Source organism: Pangasianodon hypophthalmus, chromosome 4 (assembly GCF_027358585.1).
Source record: "Pangasianodon hypophthalmus isolate fPanHyp1 chromosome 4, fPanHyp1.pri, whole genome shotgun sequence".
NCBI classification, from domain to species: Eukaryota; Metazoa; Chordata; class Actinopteri; order Siluriformes; family Pangasiidae; genus Pangasianodon; species Pangasianodon hypophthalmus.
The window spans coordinates 30,671,429-30,696,193 of NC_069713.1; the positions used below are offsets into that span (position 1 = coordinate 30,671,429).

General features: G+C 38.1%; 2 protein-coding genes across 2 annotated transcripts in view; one reads left to right on the forward strand and one right to left on the reverse strand.

Annotated features, from left to right (window-relative positions):
* Positions 1 to 3,917, forward strand: part of asip2b (agouti signaling protein, nonagouti homolog (mouse) 2b) — a 7,666-nt gene extending 3,749 nt beyond the window's left edge. The window contains exon 3 of the mRNA XM_034304047.2: positions 1 to 3,917. This exon is cut by the window's left edge and continues 1,111 nt beyond it. The gene's annotated coding sequence lies outside the window, so the exon portion shown is untranslated.
* Positions 3,918 to 6,526: 2,609 nt separating this feature from the next.
* LOC113539879 (uncharacterized) overlaps positions 6,527 to 24,765 on the reverse strand; it is a 36,752-nt gene continuing 18,513 nt past the window's right edge. Inside the window, exons 45-63 of the mRNA XM_026935978.3 lie at positions 24,566 to 24,681; positions 24,270 to 24,422; positions 24,046 to 24,159; positions 22,250 to 22,381; positions 20,794 to 20,952; positions 19,945 to 20,106; positions 19,584 to 19,746; positions 19,317 to 19,498; positions 19,135 to 19,227; positions 17,971 to 18,175; positions 16,854 to 17,041; positions 16,365 to 16,462; positions 15,402 to 15,586; positions 12,437 to 12,642; positions 11,732 to 11,894; positions 10,198 to 10,307; positions 9,879 to 9,998; positions 9,353 to 9,500; positions 6,527 to 7,095 (exon numbers count right to left, since the gene is read on the reverse strand). Coding sequence (XP_026791779.3) covers positions 7,091 to 7,095; positions 9,353 to 9,500; positions 9,879 to 9,998; positions 10,198 to 10,307; positions 11,732 to 11,894; positions 12,437 to 12,642; positions 15,402 to 15,586; positions 16,365 to 16,462; positions 16,854 to 17,041; positions 17,971 to 18,175; positions 19,135 to 19,227; positions 19,317 to 19,498; positions 19,584 to 19,746; positions 19,945 to 20,106; positions 20,794 to 20,952; positions 22,250 to 22,381; positions 24,046 to 24,159; positions 24,270 to 24,422; positions 24,566 to 24,681 — 2,702 coding nt within the window. The 3' untranslated portion in view covers positions 6,527 to 7,090. The remainder of the gene's footprint in view (positions 7,096 to 9,352; positions 9,501 to 9,878; positions 9,999 to 10,197; positions 10,308 to 11,731; positions 11,895 to 12,436; positions 12,643 to 15,401; positions 15,587 to 16,364; positions 16,463 to 16,853; positions 17,042 to 17,970; positions 18,176 to 19,134; positions 19,228 to 19,316; positions 19,499 to 19,583; positions 19,747 to 19,944; positions 20,107 to 20,793; positions 20,953 to 22,249; positions 22,382 to 24,045; positions 24,160 to 24,269; positions 24,423 to 24,565; positions 24,682 to 24,765) is intronic.

Here is a 24,765-nt window from a genome sequence, read left to right on the forward strand (position 1 = left end):
GCTAATCAAAACCTTGCTGATGAAACATCTATTCCAGGACACATACAGTGGATATAAAAAGTCTACAGACGCCTGTTAAAATGGCATGTGTTTTTGGTGGAAAAAAAATGAATCCAAGATAAATCATGTCAGAACCTTGTCAACCTTTATTGTGAAATTGGAACCTGTAAATTAAAGTGAAAAACAATTTAAAAAAATTGAAAATTAAGAAAATGTACAATAACCTGGCTGCATAAGGTGCACACCCCTAAACTAATACTGAGTTGAAGCACCTTTAGATTTTATCACGGCATTTAATCTTTTTGGGTAAGAGTCAATCAGTTTGGCACATCTTGACTTAGCAATATTTTGCCATTCTTCCTTGCAAAAGCATTCTAACTCTGAAATTGCCTGGGCATCTCCTGTAAACAGCTCTCTTCAGGTCACCCCACAGGTTTTCGATTAGATTTAAATCTGGACTCTGGCTGGGCCATTCCAAAACCTTGATCTTGTTTTGGTGAAGCCATTCCTATGTTGATTTGGAAATGTGCTTCAGGTCGTTGTCATGCTGAAAGGTGAAATTCCTCTTCATCTTAAATGTTTTAGCGGAAGCCTTAAAGTTTTGGACCAAACTGACTTGTATTTGGAGCTATTCATGATTCCCTCCACCCGGATTAAAGCCCCAGTTCCAGCTGCAGAAAAGCAGCACCAAAGCATGATGCTGCCACCCCCATGCTTCACCGTGGGGATGGCGTTCTTTTGGTGATGTGCTGTGTTTTTTTGCACCAAAAAATCTTATGGCCAAAAAGTTCATCTTTGGTCTCATCAGACCATAGCACTTTATTCTACATGGTCTTGGGAGATTGGATGTTTTTTTGTTTTTTTTTTTTTGTCAAAAAAGGCTTCCGTCTTGCTGTAGACCTCTTGGCAGCCTCGCTATGCAGTTTTCTCATTCATTTTAGAGGGATGTCCTATTCTTAGTAATGCTGACTAACTAACACTGTTGTGCCATATTTTCTCCACTTGTTGATTATTGTCTTTAATTACTGAGTTCCAGGGTATATCTAATATCTTGAAAAAAATTTTGTAACCCTCTCCTGTACTTTATTGGGGGTTAATTAGTCACTTTAATTGATGGCATGTGTATATTAATTAGTATTTAACAGGAGTTTGAATGTGATTGGTTGATTCTGAAGACTGCCACATTCCCAGGTATAAAAAGGTGTGCACACTTACAAGCTGGTTATTGGAAGATTTTTCTTTTTCTTTTTTTTCCCTAAAACATTTCTGGTTGTTTGACGCTTGATTTTTATATGTTGCAATTTCACAATAAAGGTGAAAAAGTTTCTGACATGGTTTAACTTAGATTCATTTTTCTTTAAATCACAAAAGCCTGCCATTTTAACAGGAGTGTGTAGACTTTAATGTCCATTGTAGGTAGCCACAGCAGCTCTCTGCCAACCGGGTCTATGGAAGGCACTAAGCATGGTTTGCACAGTCTGCACTGCTAGATAGGTGAATATCAGCCCTGCAATACCTACCCAGTGTGCCACGTAGCACTTTGGGTCTCAGAAACTAGAAACCAGCACAGTCAAATGGACAGGTCACATTGAATCCTCAAATTGCCACAGCCAGGCTTGTCAGCTAGTCACTGTCAGGCTTGTGCAAGCTCTAAATGGACACAGTTGTGCGTTCAGGTCCCTGGCAGATCCCTACCCACTACTAAAGATATCCACAGGGCCCACTCATTAAGGACGGGAGCTGCCGGTGGGAAACTTTACAGCCATAACCCATTACCCATTGGGCAGTGATTGCATCAGATCAGTGTATACTGATGACAAGGTTGCAGGTGCACAAATTTGAATTCTGCTTTCTGACCCCAACTCCTTTGGGGTCTAGGGTCTTGTCAATTTCAGATCACATGAAGCTTGCCTCTCTGCTCCAAGAAGTTTGTTCTTGGACCCTCTTGGACAGAGGTGTGATCTAAAGACTAGTCCCTGTGGTTCAGAACAAAGGGTTCCAGTCAATGTGATTCTCAGTTCAGAAGAAGGATGTTGGTTCTAGATTTGAGAGGGCTGAACTGGTTCCTAAGAGCCCTCTCACTATCAGATGTTACTCATGGCATCTGCCACAAGACTGGTTTCACGTCATTCGATCTGTGCAATGCATACTCTCATGTTCGTATTGCTCCTGAGGACACACATTCCAAATGAAAATCCTACCATTTGGCCCCTCTCTAGCACCTCGGGTGTTCTCCAGATGCATGCAGGCAGCCCTGTTACCTCTGATGGCCAGAGGTATAATGATACTGACTGATTTGACTGGCTTTTATGTGCTCCACCAAGAGACAGGCCATCCAGGACATATCCACCCTCCAGGCACACATTAACGGGCTTGGATTATTTGTCATGTGCACAAAATGTCAGTGATAATTGTACATTGAAATGCTTGTAGTGAGGCTTAGGTACTGTATTGTACAGCTGTGCAATACAAAAATATACACATCAGAAGATGAAAGGGGGGACAAGAGAAGAAAGAGGGGGAAAGAGATTATTTATAAAGGAAAGAGGAGGAAAGAGATTATTTACAAAAGGCAAGAGGAGGAAAGAGATTATTTACAATGGCCAATGGACAGAATTATTTGGTAACCTTAGACAGATTACTTAGGCCTGTGTGTTTGGCCCCTTGGAGTGAAAAACAGGTGGAGGACTGTGACCAATCAGTCCAGGTGCAGACCAAGCAGTCCTGAATGCAAGAGCCTTGTATGGCGTGCATTCCGTTATCTATATCATCTGGATCTAGTGCACAAGTACTAGCCTTGCAACAGGCCCCTTTTGACAGTGGAGAACACCCATTTACACTGAAGGTGTATGTGAAGGCCATTACAGCATGTCACAGCGCCAACGACTGGGGGTTCATAAACATGTCACAAAAAAGTCAGTCACGCTCTCCCAAGACCCTCAAGTACTGGAGTCCTCCAAGACCCCCCATTATGAGTCCGTACAAGATGCTGAACTAAAATAGATCTCTGTAAAGACTGCCTTTTTGCTAGTAATCAAAGAATGAGAGAACTATATGCCTTGACAGTAAGTCCACATTCCTTGTGTTGTTGGGTGGATGATTCCCGAGTGACCTTGTGGTTGAACTCTTCTTGCAGTTACTGCCCGAAGTCATACCACCCACTTTTGTTAATCAGTCTACTGTAAATGCAACATTCCATGACAGGGAACCTGCTGAGCATTCCATGCTCTGCACAGTATGTGCCCAATAGTAAATTTATTCATCGTTTGTTCATCCAAACACAGGGGGGAAAGGTATCTTTCTGGAAGAGCTAATATTATTGCTCTTTGTACTTAAATGATTATCTTCATTGTCTTAAGATAGTCAATAATCCAGGTCAGTGAAGGTGTTTTGATAAGTACATAAAGCACTAGAAAAACATTGGAAAATGTTCAGGCTTGTTTTGCCATCTTCAAGAAAGCCTTTCATTCTGTTTATGCTCTTCATTAGTTAATGGTTCTGACTTAATAGCGCTAAAGTTGACAAAACTGCATTTTGAAATTACTATATAGTCTACAATGATATGCCTATAAAGGTTTGGACATTTAAGACCACCATCCTGGGGCATTATTGACATTTTAATGGTTTCTCCACCATATAAAAAGGAGCATGGGAGGTTATTTTACATTCATTGGACAAATCTTTTTGCAAATTTAGCGATGCTAAGATGTTTTAATTTTGGACATGTTCTTCCACAATATATTTTATAGTCTCCGAAGTCATTATTCAATCAGTCTGTGTAAAAGTGTATTTGGTTTATTTATTTGTCTGCAGAATCTCAGCAGCATATAGCATGATCTTTGTTTTTCTTCTCACTTTATTTAACTGGCTAATCTTGTTTGGAAGTGGTTCAGAAGCATCAGTGACAACGGGCAGTGTTGCCTCGAGATTGGTGTTTATATATATATATATATATATATATATATATATATATATATATATATATATATATATATAAACCTGTGTGTTTGAAGTGTTGAAGGATTGGAGTACAATGTCTTAACCCAACCAATAAAATTCTCACCTGAACCAAGTTTTGTTGAGAGTGTTTACTTTTAAAAAGTGTCGTACAAAAAAAGTTATTGTAAGTATTGTGAATTAACTGACATTTTCTCCTTTAATAAATGCCTTTTGATCTTCTTCTCACGTGGCGTAACCTTGAAGAAAGAATCTAGCAGAGATTTTTAGATGAAGGAATTCGATTAAACATTCCGGCATTCCTGTTTGAGCTTTCTTTGAGTAAGTAATGCCTCCAGAATGCTTTCAATGAAAAGAAAAGTTCCTTTAGAATAGGGAATATTAAATCAATATTTAATTTGGAGACTTTTGAAGAAATCCCATTTGGTCTAGGTGTCTTTTTTTTTTTAGACAGACTAAAATTGCTGCATTTTGTATTTCCTGATTTCTTAATATTATAACGTTCGATCTGAGTAACGAGCATATATATAGATATATGGAACAGATATTGAGATATATGGAACATTAAGGTTTTGATATTCCTGCTAGAAAACCCCTAAAGTTCTGTAATCTGTATTTGCAGCTTAACAAGGCTGACACTTTCTAATTAGACAGTAATGTTTTGAACAGTGAAAATCAGATCTTATTCTCTAAGATCAATTACTCTTCATTTTTATAAAGTTGTCTGTTTCTCACTAAGCAATCTCTTTGTTTCCCTAAATAAGAAATATATAGTAATAAACACAACAAAGGAAGACATTTTGAGCCTATCATGGCTATATTATGAACATATATGCTGTTCTATCAGTTTTAGTTTTCTCAAATCTTTAAGATGTAAAATTCGCGTTTTAAAATTTAAAGTCGTCTCTGAAATTTAAATTTCATTGTAAAACATTTAACAAGATTAAAATGAATTAGAAAATATAACAACCAGAAAACAATCTTCTGCTGACCGTCACTGGAGTATTTCAGTGAAGCACACCGTATGTAGCTAGCTAACTCCCGTAATATTTAATACTAATGTTATCTGGTGTTAGCCACAGTATTAGCTTTTACACAGCACTGGAGACTTTTAAACATGCCAGAACATTTACACATTGTAAAACCAGCAGAAGATGGTCTGCACCGTTTTTTTTTTTTTTTTTTTTTTTTTTAACACTTCCTTTTTATTACTCTTACGGCCCCTACAGCCAAAAGTTATTTTCTCCTCCAGATTACTGTACAGAAGTGTCAAGTTTGGACATATTTAAAATTTTTTCAAATATAACACAAAAATTTGCAACAAACAAACAAACAAACAAAACAAAACAAAACAAACAAACAAAAAAAACCCCAAGAGATGACATATCCACCAGACATGAAGTTCATTTGGTTAACTCAATTTCAAGCAAAATGCCAGAAGAACCTTGAGGTCTTCATTAATCTAATCGATACAGGCATCAATTACACCTTTAATATTTAATCAGATTGTTTTTGAATGAATGGTCAGTAAAAATAAAAATGACGACATAGGTTCTTTTTTGCTTTGAAACAAACATGAAATCGACATATTCACATTAGCATCATCTTTGAAAATAGGTTTTATTATGTGATATATCTAAAGTTCATCAACTTGATTTACAAACTCGACCATGAACAATATGTTGGTCTGTATTTTTTTTTTCAGCCATTTTAAGAAATATCCCAAATGCAAGAATATATTCTGGTCTGATTATGATTATATGGACCGGATTTTATTACCCATATTGCCCTGCAACCATCAGTCTAGAATCGTAACCATTGAACGAGTGTGTAATGAATTATTAACGAACAAGATGTCAGTGAAATTTTTTATCCATTTATTATGGATTATATGAATTTTTTATCCATTACATTTATCCATTCCTACTTATGTTTAATGTTGTGGAAGATCTGATACAAGTTAGTTCCTGTTATCGTGTACATTATGGCAGCTGTAAACAGTCAGTCCCTCATCAGCCTCTCTTTTTTTCCCACTCTCCCTCTTGAAGTTAATTATGCAAAACATTGCAGCTTGTTGTGTTAACTCTGTCGTGAATACTTTACCACGGCAGTAAACTGAATGACTGTTACAAGGTGTGACACTGGAGACCTGAGCCACGAATCTCCTTAAATTACCAAATTCGCCTTTTCACCTAGTATACTTTTTACTTTGTAAAGCAGTCCCTGTGAATGAGCTTTTGATATTCAAATGGTAATATATCAGAAGAAGAACAATACTCTACTATAAATTTGAGAAAAGATTTAATGGTGACTGTAGCACTCATCACGAACAACTGGAACACATCTAAATTGAGGACAAAGCAGCTGGAGTTCCTTAGGGCGGATTTTTATTAGGGATTAAAAAAAACTCTTTTTTTTGTGCTAAAATAGTTGGGAAACATTAAAAAATAATGTTTGTTGCCTTTGCCTTGATGGAGTTTTCCAGTTAACATCCATGCTCCAATAAACAAAGTTCATAAACAAGAAAAAAAAAAGATAAATAATATAATAAGAACCTCACATTTCTATAAAAAAAAAAAAAGATTTATTGCCAAACGAGATATTTTCACATTGATGTTACCTTCTGGAAAAATATCATGTTTATATTTTCAATCTTCAATGAATATTTCTCCTTGATACGGACAATTACTGGACGTCATACATCTTCTTCAGTACCTTTCACATTTTACAACTTGTTTTTCCTGGCTGTGGTTTCCAGGTCCAAAGAAAAGGAAAAGGCATGCTGATTTGGACATATGGGGGACACATCTGGCTCCATTTTTTTTACTGGGCATATAAAATTTTTTATGTGTTTTGGTTTTGGTTAAAACAATGCTCATTTGTGCACAGCATTGGTTGCTTGGAGAATTGTTAAACCTGACAATTTCTTTGCTGATTGATTCTCAGTCATGAAATTTGTCCTGGTGTATTTAAAAAATTCATTGTTCTGCAGACGTTGAAAGAAGTCTGAAATTCTGTAAACGTGATTTATTTACAAGGTGTTAAAAAGTGGTTATACTTAGGAATATATGTTAGTTAGAACTTCTTCCACTTCAACTTCTTCAACTTCATTTTTAGGGCATCACCTTTTTTTTTATGCTGAAAACAGAAAAAAATATGCACACAAGTTGGAATAGATACATTCACATCCCTAGCACTTCATGAATTTGATATACCTCAACTGTAAAATATCAGCTTTAACACATCAAATAAATCTATTAATCATTCAATGTGCCCTGGACTAAGGCCCATGATACACTGGCAACACCACTCCAGTTATTTTTTTCTAGTATTATATTATGGAAAGAACTTCAACCATTTAAAGAAACCATCCAAACACTTAAAAACATTGAACCTGTCGTAAAATTTCATATGGCCAAAGAACTTTGTGTATTCTTAATGATACAAACTATACATTGGTTTACAGATATAACATTTTTAAATGATGTATGTTGAAATACTTTGCAATTACTGTATTTAGTTAGTAATTTATAATACTCTTACTTCAAATTATTAAGCTTTAAGCTTGAGCAGATAGTATAGACACAGATAATGTAGCCAACATTATGGTTACTTTAACATACATCATTTGAATGTTGCATTTGTGAAACTGATGTACAACTTGTGTTATGGATAATACACAAAATCCTTTGGTTTACATACGTAAAGTTCAAATGATATATATATTGAAATAAAGCATAACGTTAGCTACGTTATCTTTGGAAATTACTTGAGTAATTGTACTTTCTTACTGTATTTAAGTACTTTTTTGGAATATATAGTATGTCCTTTACTTAAATATTTTTTAAAAATTACTCAGGTACAACTCCTTGTTAATTACATCTGCAAAAAAATAAATTAATTAATTTTAAAAAGAAAATTGAACATCTCACCATTAAAAATTCACCATCAAATTTAAATTAGCATGTTGAGGTAAGTTAAATTTAAATAGGATAAATTTGCTAGCTAGGCATGTTTTGTTTTGGAATGATTTAGCATTTATTCCAGCAGGGTTATGTAAGGAAAAACACTGTAAAATAATCAACAGCATGATAGATCAGGGTTCTTCAAATCTAGCCCTCAAGGTCCACTGTTCTGCAGAGTTTAGCTCCAACCCTAATCAAACACACCTGAACAAGCTAACCAAGGTCTTCAGGATTACCAGAAAATTACAAGAAGGTGAGTTTGGAGGTTGGAGCTAAACTCTGCAGATTTGAAGAACCCTGTGACAGATCATGCTTCACTGTTGCCAATATCAAATGTAGTAACATTTTAGACCTCACTGACAAACATAAGCTATTGTATGTCAATCATAACCATAACTTCTGTAAAATACTGTTCATTTTTATTATTTCTTATGTTTATATTATCTGTTCATTTATCAAAATGCATGCAAATGAATAAAGTAGGCTTTTCCTCAGAATTCTACTAGCCCTAGCTCTGTGACCAGTATAATCTCAAACTCAAAATATTTACAGCAAAATGCGACTATAGATGACTTATTTCTGTGAAAATTTCAGGTTCGTATCTGGTCCCCAACCAGAGATATTCAGCCTGAAATTGAGGGGGAATTTTCAAAAAATTTGAAAACTTTCTCGACCCCATAAAAAAAATAAGATAAGTCTTAAACCTGAAATGTTCTGCATGCACACTATACTTACTCCCTAGATACCCCCTAAAATAAATTAAGACTGAGAGTCAAACCCTTGTCTTTGTAAATTGACCCTAATAGTGGAAATGTGAGCAATCTTGAGCATTACATTAGGACTTAAGTTCTAAGTCTAAGGAACAAGAATGTGCAAAATGTTTATATATGTTCATGTACCTTGTGCTCTAGAGATCAGTTTTTGTTCCAAGTAGCTAAGACAATCCTGAGCTGAGATATTGAGGTTTTGTTGTGTGCCATAACACAAAGATGGCTGCTGTGGTTAAACTAAGCGAAATAATAATATATAAAAAAAAAAAAAACTGGTGGTTTTGCAATGCCAATACATAGAAGTAATCACTCAAAAAAATTAGAAAAAATTAAAAATGGCCAAGCAACCGTAAACTGTTGACATATTGTTTAGAATTATTTGCCTGGTTAATGGCAGCCTATAGTGTTAACAGTGGCCCATCTAAATTATTATTATTTTTTTTTCTTTAAAAATAAATGCTTTAAAATCAGTATATTATTATGAAAACCACATCTTTGGGTGGTGTAGTTACTATTTTTGATACAAAGTTTTCTAGTTAAGAGCTGGCAGGTGCTTAATAGGTGGAGTTCAATTTGTTGTGAGCATCAGTTGATAGCAAAAAAAAAAAACACCAGTCATCAGTGAATCATGTTTATTAGGATCATGTGTTGAATACTAACCACACTGTATGGGTAACTCCAGAGAAATATAGTTTCTGTGGCACAACTGAAGGTACGCTAATGCCAGCTTGCACACAGAGCTTCTGGAAGCATCTACAGCATCACATTGGCTCCTTTCACACATGGCAAGGAACTGCTCAGGATCTACCTGAAAATGAGAAGAAAGGTAACATTACAAATTAACACTCTTTTACACAGCACAGAACGCTAAATCATATTGCCAAATTGGCAACTGATCTGTTTTTATTAGCATGTTTGCACTGTTTTAAATCTTATTCACTACCTTTCAAATTTTTTATTGCTCGTGAGTGATTTTTTGGGCTGTAAAAGGTTTTATTTCTCACATTTGCAGAAAAGGTGCAAAGATAATAATACTTTGTGCTAAAAAAAACATTATATTTTATAGAAGTTGTATGGTTACGTATATGGTGTGCATGCATACATTTTGAAAAAGGATTGTTTGTCTAATTTTTTCATAATGCATTTAACAAACACTGAACTCATGGATTCGATTGTGTCTACTTGCCACTCTGAAGCAGGAGCTGAGAGGAGACGTAGTGGAGGAGAAGAAAAGTGAACAGGACAGGTTTGCTGCCGTTTGGTTCATGCAGGACTCAGATTCCACACTCACACAGCTAGAACCCACCTGCAGAAAAACGTTTACATGACATAAATATGAGCATTTAGCTACAGTAAGTATTACAAAAAAAAAAGTGTGTGGTATGTCTGTATCCAAAAAAACATTTGGAATAAATTATTTTCATAATGTTCCACTTTTAGTAAAAAAAAAAAAAAAAATCAAACAGGTAATCATTTAAACTTAAACAGAAAGATAAAGAGCTCACATTCCATCCTTGCGTGAACTCGTCCACACTGTGGGCCTGTGAGCCATTTGGCAGTAAATAATCATTTCCCACCTCATTATCATTGGTTCCTAGAAGTCCACTGGATATCCCTAATGGGAACAACAAGTTAGAATTAGAAACAGACAGAGAGAGTGTGACAGACAGAGGCAGAAAGGGACAGAGACTTTCAAATAGACAGAGACAGATGGAGACAAAGAGAGAGAGAGACAGAGAGACAGATAGACAGACAGAGACAAACAGACAGAGTCAGACAAAACACTCAGACAGAGGCAGACAGACAGAGACAGACAGATACCCAGAGACAAGCAGACAGAGTCAGACAAAACATCCAGACAGAGACAGACAGACAGAGACAGACAGATACCCAGAGACAAACAAGGACAGACAGATACCAGGAAACTGAGATACAGACAAAGGCAGTCAGAAACAGACAGATACCCAGAGACAAACAGACAAAGTTAAAGACAGACACACAGAGACAAGCAGAGACAGAAGGACACCCAGACAAAGACAGAGACAGAGCCAGAGTCAGACAGATACCCAGAGATATACAGACAGACAGACAGACAGACAGATACCCAGAGATATACAGACAGACAGACAGACAGACAGATACCCAGAGATATACAGACAGACAGACAGATACCCAGACAAAGAGAGACAGACGGATAGACAGAGACAGTCAGAGAAAGAGTCAGACAAACAGACAGACACCCAGAAACAGACAGATACCTAGTGACAGACACCCAGAGACAGACATACGGACAGACAGAAAGACACCCAAAGACAGATAGATAGGGACAGACAGAGATGGAGTCATAGTAACACCCAGAGACAGACAGACATCTAGTGACAGACATATACCCAGAGACAGAAAAAGACAGACACAGATAGATAGACAGTGACAGACACCCAGACTGAGAGACAGACACCCTGAGCTAGACAGATACCCAGAGACTGACAGACAGACAGAGAGTCAGAAACAGGCAGACAGACAGACATGCAGAGACCCACATACACATCTGACAAGACAGAATTTGGTAAAATCTTTAAAAATGTGAAATTTCAGATATACAGTGATTATACAGAAGACCACGAGATTGGGTTGTACATTTAAACGTACAGTATTTTAAGTTTTAAATTGAAAATCAAGTTCTCAGTTAAGTATTTAGTTGAGAGGTAGGTCTTCACAGCGACACAGATATTCAGACAGCCAGGGGAAGTTCATTCCACCAGCTGGGGGCCAGTATAGAGAACGGTAATAAAGCATGTCTTCCTTGTTTTCCAAGTCGAGTCAAGCTAGTGGCTCAAAGGGAACAGGGCACAGAGCGGAATTTGATAAGCGAGGCTTGGCTTTGTAGTCAAGCATCAGTGTTTAATCTGCCAGCTACAGAAAGCCAGTAGATGGAACTTAGCAACAGGGCACCAATAACCAAATAATGTTTTAATATTAGACACATGTTGGTATAAGTATTGCATCTAACAGGCACAGAACAGAGAACAGATGTCTTACCATGCAGCCATCCATCTAGTGTTACACTGCACATGCTTAGAGTGGGGTCACATGACACCAATAATCCTCTTCTATTGGACACTGTGAGTAGATTCAGCTCTCTGGTCACAGTCACATCAGGATTAATAAAGGGTGTCTGTACGCTACGGCAATCCACATCCATCTGGTAAGAGAACAACAGACATAATATAAAAATGGGCAACCAGTTATAAGAATAAACACTGGCTCTGTTATGCTGTGGGAGGAATTGTGCTAGTCTACTAGTTGCAAATCAATACAATGTTCTTCTGACTGATCACCTTTATCCTATGTTGAACCAGGGGCATGGTCTTTTTCAGGATGACCCCACCCCCATCCAAAGGGAAAGAGGGCTCCCTGAATGGTTTAACAATCACTATTGCCAGATCTCAACCAAATTGAACATCTATGGGAGATTTGGGAGCGGCAGTGTGCTCAAAACACCGACTGAGGGAATATCTTTTGGAAGAAGGGTGTTCATCCCTCTAGTACAGCTTAAGATTAATCTATATCATTGAGCATTGAAGCTGTTCTGGTGGATTGTGGTGGCCCAACGCCTTACTAACTTGGTTTATCCTATAATTTCTCACCCATCTTTCAAACAAAGGCTCCAAAAAGTCCACAACCAAGAAATGATTCTCTAAGATGCAAGTGTAAAATGATGTGAAATGTTAATTGTGTACATACCCGCTCTTTTGGACGGACCACAACAGTGGTGTTTTGCAGCCGAACCATGAGGGAATGCTGTTTTTCTGCCCAGTCAGATTTTAAAGTGATGGCAAACGTGTTCTTGGTGACATCAGCAGCTAAGACAAGGTCACAGGAATGTGGTATCTTTAACACTTGTCCATCAAATGACACGACGAATCCATCTGCCACAAGAAATGCTTGATCTGGATAGGGATGAGAATCAAAAATGATTTAAAGTGAATTAAAAACAAAACAACAAAAATGTCCTATTAAATTAAGTAAGAAGTTAAGTACTTGATCAGTACTACAAGGGATTTCTTTCCAATCTGTACCTTTATATGCTTGATTCAACTAAACAAACACACAAAGAAATCTTTTTTATTATTTCGACCTGAGTTCAACACAGTAAAATAAAATGGGGAAAAGGTTTTTGTTGCTGTTACACACTCCTTCTGTAATTGGGTTGTTCCTAGCTCAAATGAAACCCAGTTGCACATCACCATTGCACCATTGGATTAACACTTCTCAAATACTATAAAGTGAGCCAGTTTGTGGGATTCCACCTGTAGAGAGAAACCATTTTTCCCATGCCAATGCTGCTACTTCTGGCTTAAAGCTCTTGAAGTTGACACGCCTGCTAAAGCCTGCCTGGACCCTCAAATCTGTCCTTACTATTAAACAAATCTTGATACTGGTGATGAAAAAGTAAAGGCTGACACTCAAAAGGATGAGCATAAAGTGCTTTGTAAATTCTCAGCCCATAGGATGTGATTGTTGAAAGAGGAATGGTTTGTGAAAGCTATGCAGTGTAGGATAGTTTTCATACCTTAATTGATTCTCTCAGTATGGCTATGGGATTCAGGATGAAAACCAGAAGAGATGTTGACTGATATACATGCTGAATGTTCTCTAAATCCATGAAATTGGATCAGAGTCAAAGGAAAGGAAAGGAAAGCCCTTTGAAGTCCAAACCTGTATGAAACACACTATACCAATAAAATTTTGATTTGACAGATTGATTGAATCTTCTTCAGAATATTCTTCATCCAGCAAAAGAATGGTGATGGTTTCTGTTGTCTCTTAAACGATTGGATCATGGGCAGTGGGACCAGTTTCTCTGTTGTGCTGCCTATTGGTCCATGGCCTCTATGCCCCATCAAAGTTGAATTTATAATTTAGGAACTAGGGACAGTGTTGCCAAATTACTTTTCTGGCTCTGAAGGTTTAAAATGTTTGGAAAGGGCTACTGGTACATTCTTGTTGAAGACAGGGTTGAAGTCATTTAGGTTTGTTAGCTTGTTGGACCTCTTCCAGCCAGATCTTCACTATTCCATGGCCTGTTTAATAGCCAGCAGTTAATTGTTACTAATAGCTTCTTTGTGTAGTGGAAAGCTGATGAATAGAAGGGATGACGCTGAGGAAGCACCTCTCCTAACTTCAAACATGTATCCTCTTTTACATTGTTAGGAAGCAATGGATTAAGATGGGCCTTACATCTATATACATACATTATGCCCAAACTGAAATGCTGCTTGAGCATAAAAGGAATGCCTTTTATGCCTCAGGAGTATGTTGCTTGTGGGATTTATTATCCAGGGCAGTGAAAGGTGCTGCTTAACTGCTAAATTTACAGATAACTTTTCTGTGAACGTTGGCAAAACAATACAGTTGTTATAACCACTTAATGGAGATGGATAGGTGATAGTTTGGAATATTTAGTCTTCCAAGGATGCATCTGGACACTGCTTTTAGAGATGATAAACTACAAGAAGTAAACCTCATGTTTGTCTGGTTTGACTTAGAAATGGTTCTAAAAGAAGGTGATGAAGTTCTTCTCAGGCATGGTAGATATGTTTCCAGAGTTCCCGGTTCAATCTGAGCTTAGGTTACTGTCTGAGTGGAGCTTTGCATGTTCTCACTGTGTTCATGTGGGTTTGCTCTGGGTTTTCTGGTTTCATCTCACCTCCCAAAAACATGCCAATAGGTGGAATTACTAAGATAAATTAAACATAGGTGTAAATAATTGTGTGAATGTTTGTGTACATAGTGCAGGTGTCCCATCCGGAGTGTATTCGCACCTCACACCCAGTGTTCCTGGGATAGGCTCTGGATCCACCATGGCCCTGACCAGGATAAAGCAGGGACAAAAAGTGAATGAGTTTTACCGTGACGAGAGGTAAAGTACGGCTGGGGCATTGTTTCATTCAAAAGGCATAATCATGACCTCATAGTGACCAGTAATGAATGGAGTCTTCCACTCATTTCCTTTTCAGATGCAGACCAGGTGGTAGAATTTGAAGAGGTCATGCTTGGTGAACATGGCTGCTCCTTGGAGCAACTTGAACAAGGACATCAGTGAAAGGAAAGAAGAGGACACTCAGGTAGATGGACAGGTTGCATGATGTGAAATCCAGTCACAATGTAGATAGACCAGTCAATATGTGTTTTGTGGTTAATTTAGTGTAGGGCTAATGGGAATCCTAGTAGTAAGAAAAAGTATAGAACTGTATGGTTTCAGATGATCTCCTTTGAGTAGTAATGTGACTACCAGAGATGACAAAAGTGTTCTGTGGTCACTCAGTGGTTAAGGCTCTGGGATACTGAGCAGGAGGTAGAGTTCAAGTCCTAGCATCTCCAAGCTGCCACTGTTGGGCCCTTGAGCTAGGCCCTAAACCCTCTCTGTCCCATGGCTGGCCCTGCGCTACGACCCCAAGTCAGGATATGCAAAGAAAAGAGTTTCACGGTACTGTACTCGTATATGGGACAGTACTGTCCTTGTATTTTTTAATGGAATTCTTACACTCTCACCTGTACATACACATCTGCAATCTGGAAGATCCCCAACCATGGGAGGGGCTTTGTGAATTATAATTGAGATGATAGTAAGATATATTGGCTATTCTGTTTTTCAGGTGTTATATTTATAGTGCTATAAATCATGAAGTGAAATCCCGGGACTCACGATTGAAAGGACTGTCCATCAGTTTCCTCTTAAGCCTATAGAGCTCAGCTGTGATACTTGCTGAGTTCAGTGAGAGAAGAGGCTTCATGAGGAACTCCTCCACCACGACTTCTGCTATGCCAACCACTGACCGCTTTGTCCACGGATTACGCAGTAAAGGAAGACTCACCGTCACTTCCCCATCCCTGCAACAACACACAGTGTGATCACAAAGACAGAAAATGTGTTTCATCTTTTGGTATAAAGTCTTTTGCTTGTTAAAGAACAAAGTGGAGGGAAAAAGCCTGAACCATGGTAACCATTCAGACTAGCAAACAACAAGTCAAGCATTTGTACTTTGTCTTTGCAGGTGTGTTGCGGAAGCTTAAATGGGAACTAATTGCTGGTAGGAACTAAAGTTAAGAGTGGGGAACTGAAGAAATGTTGGACAACACATGCCATAGGATCGGTCCGAGAAATCAGTCGAGCGAATCATTTGTATTTGTGGTTTTATGACATCATACCTAATTGGTGAAATTGGTGCTCCCTGTTGATCATGTACACAGAAAATTAATGTTGCTTCCTTGTTTGCTAGTGTGAACAAAGGGTTACAACCATGGGCTCACCATTCCTTAAATATATACTGTATTTTGTTGTTGTTGTTGTTGTTTTTTGTTTGTTATTTTGTTTTTATTTCCTACAATCCTGCATTCGCATGGTGCCCCCTGGTGGCTCGGGGGACCTAAGCAACTGTTAATACTTCTTATACAATATCTAGCAGATATATTACGATATATTGTCAATGACGAATATGAGTCAGTGAAATTACTATGCACATGAAAATTAGTAGCATTTGAAAGTACAATGTACAAAATGTTTTTTTCATGTCATCCTAAGAAAATCGGTACAGCGTTCATATTTAATCTGTAGTTTATGTATTTCACAACAGGTACCAACCATGTAACACCCATTTTGCAATCCCACCTTTCAGAGTACTTGTACATGAAAGCAAGCTGTCTTCTAAATCCTACTAACATCATGGCCAATCTGGACTCAGCCCACTGGACTGTGTGCTGCATGATCTGAAAAATGTACCAACGGAAAGCTTTATTCACACTTTTTACTCTAATAAATGTAACAGCATGGCACTAAGTTAGACTGGAATTTGAGTGCTCAAGCAGTCAAATGAGTAATAAGTAATACATCATATATATTGTATAGTGCTTTTTAATGTAAAATCAACAAATATCATACAACTAACAATGATGGTAATGAGTGAAATGCTAGGTTTTAAGCTAGGATTAAAAAATTTGCAGGTAAAGAGATATAGAAGTAGAGAGAGCTGTCTAAAGTTCTGGGGCCATAACATTGAATGATCTTTAACCCCAGGGTCGAACTGAATGCAGGGAACACACACAGTGTGCAGTGTAGAACTGGAGAAGTCAGGATTTACATGAACTGTCCTCATCTCACCAGGTCCAGAGCGGTGATGGCAGTGCGGAGAGCAGTTATGGATGGCGTCCTCAGGTGGTGATTATGTAGAACTGCAGGCAGCATCTGCTCCAGGTCTCGGCTCCACAGGCCCAGTAAGCCATGCCACATCACGTCCAGACGCTCTCCTGTAACGTCATGGTACGCTCCGGCCAGTGTGGCCAGCGGCTCTGGGCGTAGACGTGTTAGATTACCAAATGTGTACGCATTTATTTCATTATATGTGAAATATTTTATTCACATGAAAACTGGTATTTATGAATACATGATTTAAAGCAGAGTCAATTTTATGTGTCTATGTTTCATAAGATATCTATCTTCAGCATTTTTTTATTTTATTTTTTTTTTACTGTTTTGCTGAAATTGACAAATGTACACTTCTGTTCTTCCCTACTGCCATTAATCAGCTTGTTTCCAATTTTAGAGAAGAATGATGAGTATTGTGAACAAAAAACAACACTGGTAAAAATGTACTTGTTTCTCAGAACTCATCTAAATATAACTGTTCTTGTGGAAGACTGCACTGAATGGTGACGTTGTAAGTTTATTTAAGAGAAAAGAGGCTGGTACGGGAATGACTGTTTATAGCTGTTACAATTTAAGTGGTCACATTAACATTCACAGACGTTTCACAACATTACATGTAACTACAAATGGATAGATAGTATGACGTGCCATTCATTAATAAAATAAAATAGAATAAAAAAATTGTAAGCATTGGCAAATCGCTGTGGTATACGAGGAATGAAACACTCTGGGGTGTGATGTTATAGGAAAATAATTAAATGCTCCATCTTGTTTTATTTCTTACCTAATAAATAACTATCTGCTCATAAATAATAATTTAACTGATCGTTAAAATTAATTGGGTGGAAATGCAACTCTAAATAAACTTGTGCCTGGTAGGCCTAATCTGGAATTTATAGCGCTTATGTGTGAATCAACTTCATGGCATTAAATAGCTTGGATTTTCTCCATCAGGAATCAGAGAAATCCCAGTTGTTTAATGTTCTATGTTTTCAACAAGAACGTTGACAATGTTGCTTAGCCTCTCTAAGTGGAATTATCAACTCTACTTGTCTCTTGGGCTAACACTCACTTTTGAGCTCTTGCTGGACGAGTTGAGACATGTGCTGTAGAATCTGGAGTGTTTGGGGCAGGCTGTGTGTAAAGGTGTGACGGATGGACCCTGACATCCGGAGGTCCCACGGCATCGGTGCTTTCTGCAGCAGCAGGTTTTCGGCTCGGCGGGTCACCTGCAGGATTGCGTGGCTCAGCTCCTGCATGGGCTCGTTTCCTCCGGCCTGGATGGGGATTTTTTTAAATTCAATAAAAAATATATTTGTATAGCACTTTTAACAATTGCCATTGTCACAGAGATATCTGAATGTGGATTTAGATCCCTGATGAGCAAGCCAGAGGTGACAGTGGAAAGAAAGTGAAAGAAACTCCCTGAAACGACATGAGGAGAAACCTCAAGAGGAACCAGATTCAAAAGGGATCTTTAGATAGTGTGATTAAACATCATTACAGTATACAGGTATAGAGGAGTAAAGACTGTTGAAAGGATGTTCGGTATGAGCGTATTATGAATTAATGCCTTCATGATTACAGTAGCATGTGTCACGAATTTCCCCCCTCAAGCCCATGATGTGTTTCCCAGTGCAGCAATCACTGCAATCTTTTGTTTGGTTTTGAGTTTATGTGCTTTTGTTAACATTATGGCTATATGCCTTTGTTTTGGTTTCTGTCCTGTCTCCACCCCTGTCTTATCATTGGTTGACTTCCCTAATGTGTTCAGCTGTTATGTGTTTCATTTTGATTAATTTAGTTATGTATACCCTGTTGTTTCTCTTAATCTATCTCTCTCCTCGCGAAGTCTTTCCATGCTGTTCATCTCGTTAAGGTTTGTGACTGTTTCTTTTTTCCATGTTCCCTTGTTTGGACCTGCAGCTGATTATTCCTGTGTACCATTGTCCACCAGTTCCTTGACCTACGCTATGGACAGTAACAATGATTCGTGGATTGCCCCTGATAAATATCACGCCATTTTTATGTACTTGTGTCCTTTCTGCGCCATCTCTTATTGACACTCACAAATGTGAACCTACCCCTGTCATTAGGAAAATCCCCAAGGATGTGAAGCATCTATTTCCATAAGTGAGCACAAAATGTGGGTTGTAATCATTACATACACAATAAAAGCGTTCGAGAAATGTAATAAATCTTGACCACTTATCATACACCTCCGTCCTCCTCTAACCTGTCTCCTGAACTCCAGAAGAAGATGGTGCAGCCTTTGGACCCTCTGCAGCAGCTTCCGCTTCATGTGTGTGGCTAACTGCTGCAGCCGTGCCTGCCGAGATAGGAAATCAGCAGCTCAGAGGAATCGTGGAATGTGGCAGATATATGACCATATGGACATATATCTACTTTTCACCTCACCTCTGTTGCTGCTAAGCACGCCTCACATCCCTTTGCGCGAAAGACGAGCCCGCGATCGACCAGTCCCATGGAGATCAGCGCTAATGTCTCATTCTCAATGCCGTTGCCTCCTCTTTGGGTCTTAAAGGTTAGCCAATGGTTTCCCTCCAAGCAGAGAGTCATCCGGAGGTCATCAGATGAATCTGGGTGAAGACGGAGATTGAAGAGGGCTCTATGCTTGCATAATCAGCTCATATAGAATGAAAAAAAGAAGCTTTTAATTCTGACCACTGTCATATCCAGCAGCAGCTTGTAAACACCGTTTTCCCAGTGTGGTCTGCAGCCAGACGAGCTCACTATGGTCGAGTTTCGCCTGAACCTGCAGCGCTGAATTCCTGCTTGCGGAGTGTACACTTCCTCCCAACTCAACGCTCCAGTTTCCAATCTTCCACTGCAACACACAATTCATCCTTTCCAAACCTCCAAAATTCAAATATAATAACAATAATACATTTTATACGACAGTACTATTGATATATGGAATCTGATTGGTCAAAAGTGTCGATTCATTTTCTATAACAGCAGCTTTGACTGTATTGTATGACTTGACTGTAGTGTATTTATGGTATTCAAATGGTGGGAAGAGGACCTCAGTGAGCAGGGAGTAGTGGCTGCGTTGGGCGCTGCTGGTGTTCCTGAGCGCAAAAACAAATGCGCTCTGCTGGGTCTGACCAGATAGTGACACACTGGTGCGGCTGTACAGCAAGTCCTTCCCCGAGTTCACTCGGTGAGAACCGGACCAAGACAGAGCCTGTGGAAAAAAATTCAACCATGCCTTGTATTGCAAAAAAAAACTCAAATAAATGTATGGATTGGGAAAAAAAAATGGAGCAGTCCTTAAGCTATGAAGTGACTTGAAGGAATTCTGGATTCTGATTGGCCAGAAGGTGTTGATTAATTTTGTATTACAGCAGCTTGGACTGTTATTTAAAAATATGTTATGGTTTCCATGGTAACAGCTAATTCACAACGATTTTTTATGGTTGATACTTCACATAAATGGATTAAAATACATGGGAAAGTCTTCTGGACAAAGCTGAACATGATATGCTGCAGGGTTTTTTTCTTATTAACTTCAAGAGAGAGAGAAAAGAAAGGCTGTGAGGAAACATCAGTTTACAGCTGCTACAAAGCTGTAAGTGATAAATTATGATGTGTCGTTCATTAATGGGGAAAAAAACAGTGTTGGCAAATTGTCATAAGTGTTTATTTCTTATGCTAATTAAGGTAACCTGTTCTAAACACAGCCATCGTGGAAATAACATTGTGTTCAGATAAGCTGTGAGAGAAATACAGATGTGCTGTAAGTAATTATGGCCCCGGTAAGTGCCAGGCCTTTATGGACATACACATTCACACCATGCACACACACACACACACACACACACACACACACACACACACAGAGTTAATACAATAAAGACGTGTGTGTTCTCACTGGTTGTGGAGGACAGAGCCCCAGAAGGCTATGGTGTTCCAGGACGTCTTTGAGGTTAGAGTGTATCTGAGCCAGGAGTGTATGAGAAGAACATGGGCCAGGCGAGATGTTCTGGGCTGAAGTTTCCATCTGGACAGTGTGCATTCCTCTGTCAGCTTTCTGTTTAATAGAGCGTGAAAATACACACACACCAACGTTAATGATGCTTTTCCATCATCCAGGCCATCAACTTGTCTACTAGCAGCAAGCCAGTTGCCCCAGAAACATCAGCTTCACTTACTACAAATAGACAACACTGTGTTAGGAGCCTAAAGTCTAATCCTGACACCTTTCGTGAAAATGAGCAAACATCAATATACATGCAATGGGTGAGACTTTGAAAAGAAACATCACGGGACATTGTATAGTTATTTATTTATTTAATCATTCCACTCCATTCATAAAATGCTAAATGATGAACCTTGGAGAGATGGAGCCTCTTTCCGTAAATGATCTCGGAACCTACTTCCTGTAGAACGTTTCAAGTTCTTTTATATTTTTATTTGTGTTTGCACTTGAAATCAATCCACAGGTTTTCAACAGGGTTCAAATCCAGAGGCAGAGATGGGCATTGCAAAACTGATTGTGTGTTCCTGTGATTACTTGGGTTGATCTGGATGTTTGTTTGGGGTGTGTTTGTTTGCTGAACAATCTATCCAAGTCTTTACCTCCTGGCAGAGGCAATCAGATTTTCAGGCTCCTGTTATTTAGCACAGAAAGTGTAGATGATAGTGTAGGTGAATTTTTTTAAGTTTCAGTACAGCAAGAGCCAACCACAGAGACAATGTAGCTTCCTGAAACTTCCTGGACATGAGAAGGATGTGGTAGAGGATTCAGATCATCAGATCATCACCACCTTCACATTAACACCACATGAATATGACCGTGACATTTCCCTTTCCAGATGTGAATTGTACGTGGTATTTATTTAATAAGATCTTTTTTTGTGGCTATTCTCTTAAAGCTCAAATGTTTTATAGCCAGGGACTCCTTTAACTATAAAATAAATCTGAACTCCACGCATATTTATTTCATGACCATTATTTAAATGTGTACAATAACATTTTGTCTCTTTATTAGAGCTTTTGATCTTTTTATTCGTGATCATTCCACCAACATTTGGTTCAGTTCAAGGGACCAATTAAACAGTCTAATACTTATTTGACTATTTAATTTTAATGTTTAATTTGACTATTTAATAAGTACATATAACCATAACTCAGTAATTAATGCAATAACTTTGGTAATAGTTGGACATCCATTATTCAGATTTCAATTAGTTTCACTGTAAGTATTGAATAATAAGATGAATAATTGAGGAATCATCTGGGGGATTAAAGATATTATATTCTTATTCTTGTTATATTGTTATTATTAGTATTATTATTAGCAAATGTTCTATTTGTGGTGTAATTACCTGATATTTCATGCTTTGCTTAATTCTCTTGTCACCCCACTTGAGTTCTGCGCTTTGAGAGTAGGAAAATTTCCCTTCCAGTGCCATCGAGACGCAGCCGTGGGCCTCCACAAGAGGGAGAACTGACCGCATCTGAAATTCATTGTTACAAAATCTGCAGTCACTAAAAAAAAAATATTTTGGTCAAATCCCTGTTTATTTTCCACAGAAATCATCCTAGACGTATTTCAGGGTTAAAATAGCCTACAGGCTTAAAATAATCCGAACATAATTCTTGTTGGTCAGAAACATTGTTCATGATCCCAAAAAAAAAAAAAAAAAAAAAATCCGCCCATTATTTATTTATTTATTGGTCAGAAAAATTCCATCTAAGGGCATTTCAGGTTTATGAAATGCCTGCAGCATCTAGTCCATGATAAATGGGATCAATGTTCCTTTTTAATTTTACTGAAACAGTTGTTGCTAGGGAAGTCTGAGGTTTAAAATATTATCAGTAGTATCAACGTAAAGTGTGTAGTCGAAACAGATTGGTCAGGAAATGTTGATTAATTTATATTAATGCACGATCTCTAATACATTCTCATTTCTATAGTAACAACTTGCACAGGGACTTGTGTTGTCGTATAAACGGATTAAAAACGTGTAACTATTGATATGGTTATGTTTTCTGTCAGGAGATGTTCATTTATGGAAGGAGTCTCCAGTGTCAGTGCTGCGTAACAGTCAGAGGTGAAGCTGTAAGTTTTCCTTTTATAGTTTCTATGCAACAAGACAAGCAGAATTTTTTTGTCTTATTAACTTCATGAGCGAGAGAGAGAGAGAGAGAGAGAGAGAGAGAGAAGAGGCTGAGTGTTTATATAAATGACCGTTTATATCTGCTATAATGTAAATGATAACAAGAACAAACTTGTTGATGTTCCACAACATGACTTGTAACTATAAATGGCTAAAAAAAAAAATTACGCCATTCATTAACATATAAATAGTTGGCAAAAGTTGGCAAATTACTGTTGTATAACAGGAATAAAACTTCAGGACGTCCTGTTATTAAAAGAATAATCAACTTTTTGGTGGTATCAGTAACTCCGCTTCATGTCCGTCCACATCACACCACCCCATTGTTGATTATTTTCCTATAACAGCATGCGCCAAGTGTTTTATTACCTGCGTAAAAATAAATATCGACTTGGTATTGATAACACTGTTCAATTTCGTATTAATGAAGTCATTAAAAAAAAAATATATATATAAATGCTAATCCTTCATAAATATTAACTTTAGCCTTCATAACTTTTAATATGGACTTTTTGTATTTGAGGTGTGAAATATGTTAAAATAAACAACCAAGCAAATAAAGAAACAAACATGGCTTGACTTTTAATTTCAGTTAGAATCGTTCTCTTTTTACTTTTAAATATCTGAGTTACACTTGAGCAGTTTTTAACTTTGACTCAAGGATCATTTCAACTTCCACTTCTAAATAAGATTTTTTAAATTATTATTATTTAATTTTTTTTACAAATTCGTTTGGCAGACAATCTACAGTGCATTTGGATGAGAGGTTTGGGATTAAAGGCCATGTTCGTGAGTGGAACGGTGGCTTTCTGGAAGCAGAGGTGTTTAAATTCATAACCTTATGATGACCCTTTAGACAGAACACCAGTCTGTTTTGTATGTTCATGCACGAAGACGCACCTAAAACACTAAATCAGTGCCCTCTGGTGGACAGTAAGACTAAAAAGTGATCTGTATTAATGTTTCATTGTTATGTTATTGCAAAAGGAAGCATGATTTACCTGTCCAGGTGACACAGAAACACAAGCCTGCGTCATGCTGAAGTTCTCATGGCTCCGGTTACTAACCGTCACAGAGACATTCATGGGTGTCCCATGGTCCCAGGACAGATGGATCTATTGAGAATGATACATTACTCATGCAAGGTTTCTGTGAATCAACCTGAGCAGGATATGAGTGTGTGTGTGTGTGTGTGTGTGTGTGTGTGTGTGTGTGTAATGTGTACCTGATTGTTCCTGCCATGTCCTTGTTGCTGTGCGTGGTTATGTGAGAGCACTTGCAGGTGTAAGTGGGAGAGAGTGGATGTAAAAGGTTGTTTGAGCTCGAGCATGGCCTCGGTCTGTCTGCCTGCAGAGTTCCAAGAACCTGTAGCTCGTATCTGCACACACACAGTAAATTTGATATACAACAGTCAGTTGTGCTTGCGTTCACTGCGAAAAGAATTTAGGGAAGCAGAAATGCATATTTTAGAAAAAGGTCACGCCTGAGAAGAGATGTAAGTCATCTCAGGCCACTTCCTACCTGCTCCTGTGCTCCAGTCAGATCCCAATCAATGAGAATGTTGCCCCGTTTGCTCTGAGTTTCATTCTCAAGCCTCACTTCCAGCTCCCACCCCCGGGACTCAGGCCCAAACTCATCTGAGAAAAATGAGATTTATTACAGAAAGGACCAAAAAATGAACCTATAAGCCTTCTGTTTTAGAAACTGGTATGGTATAAGAG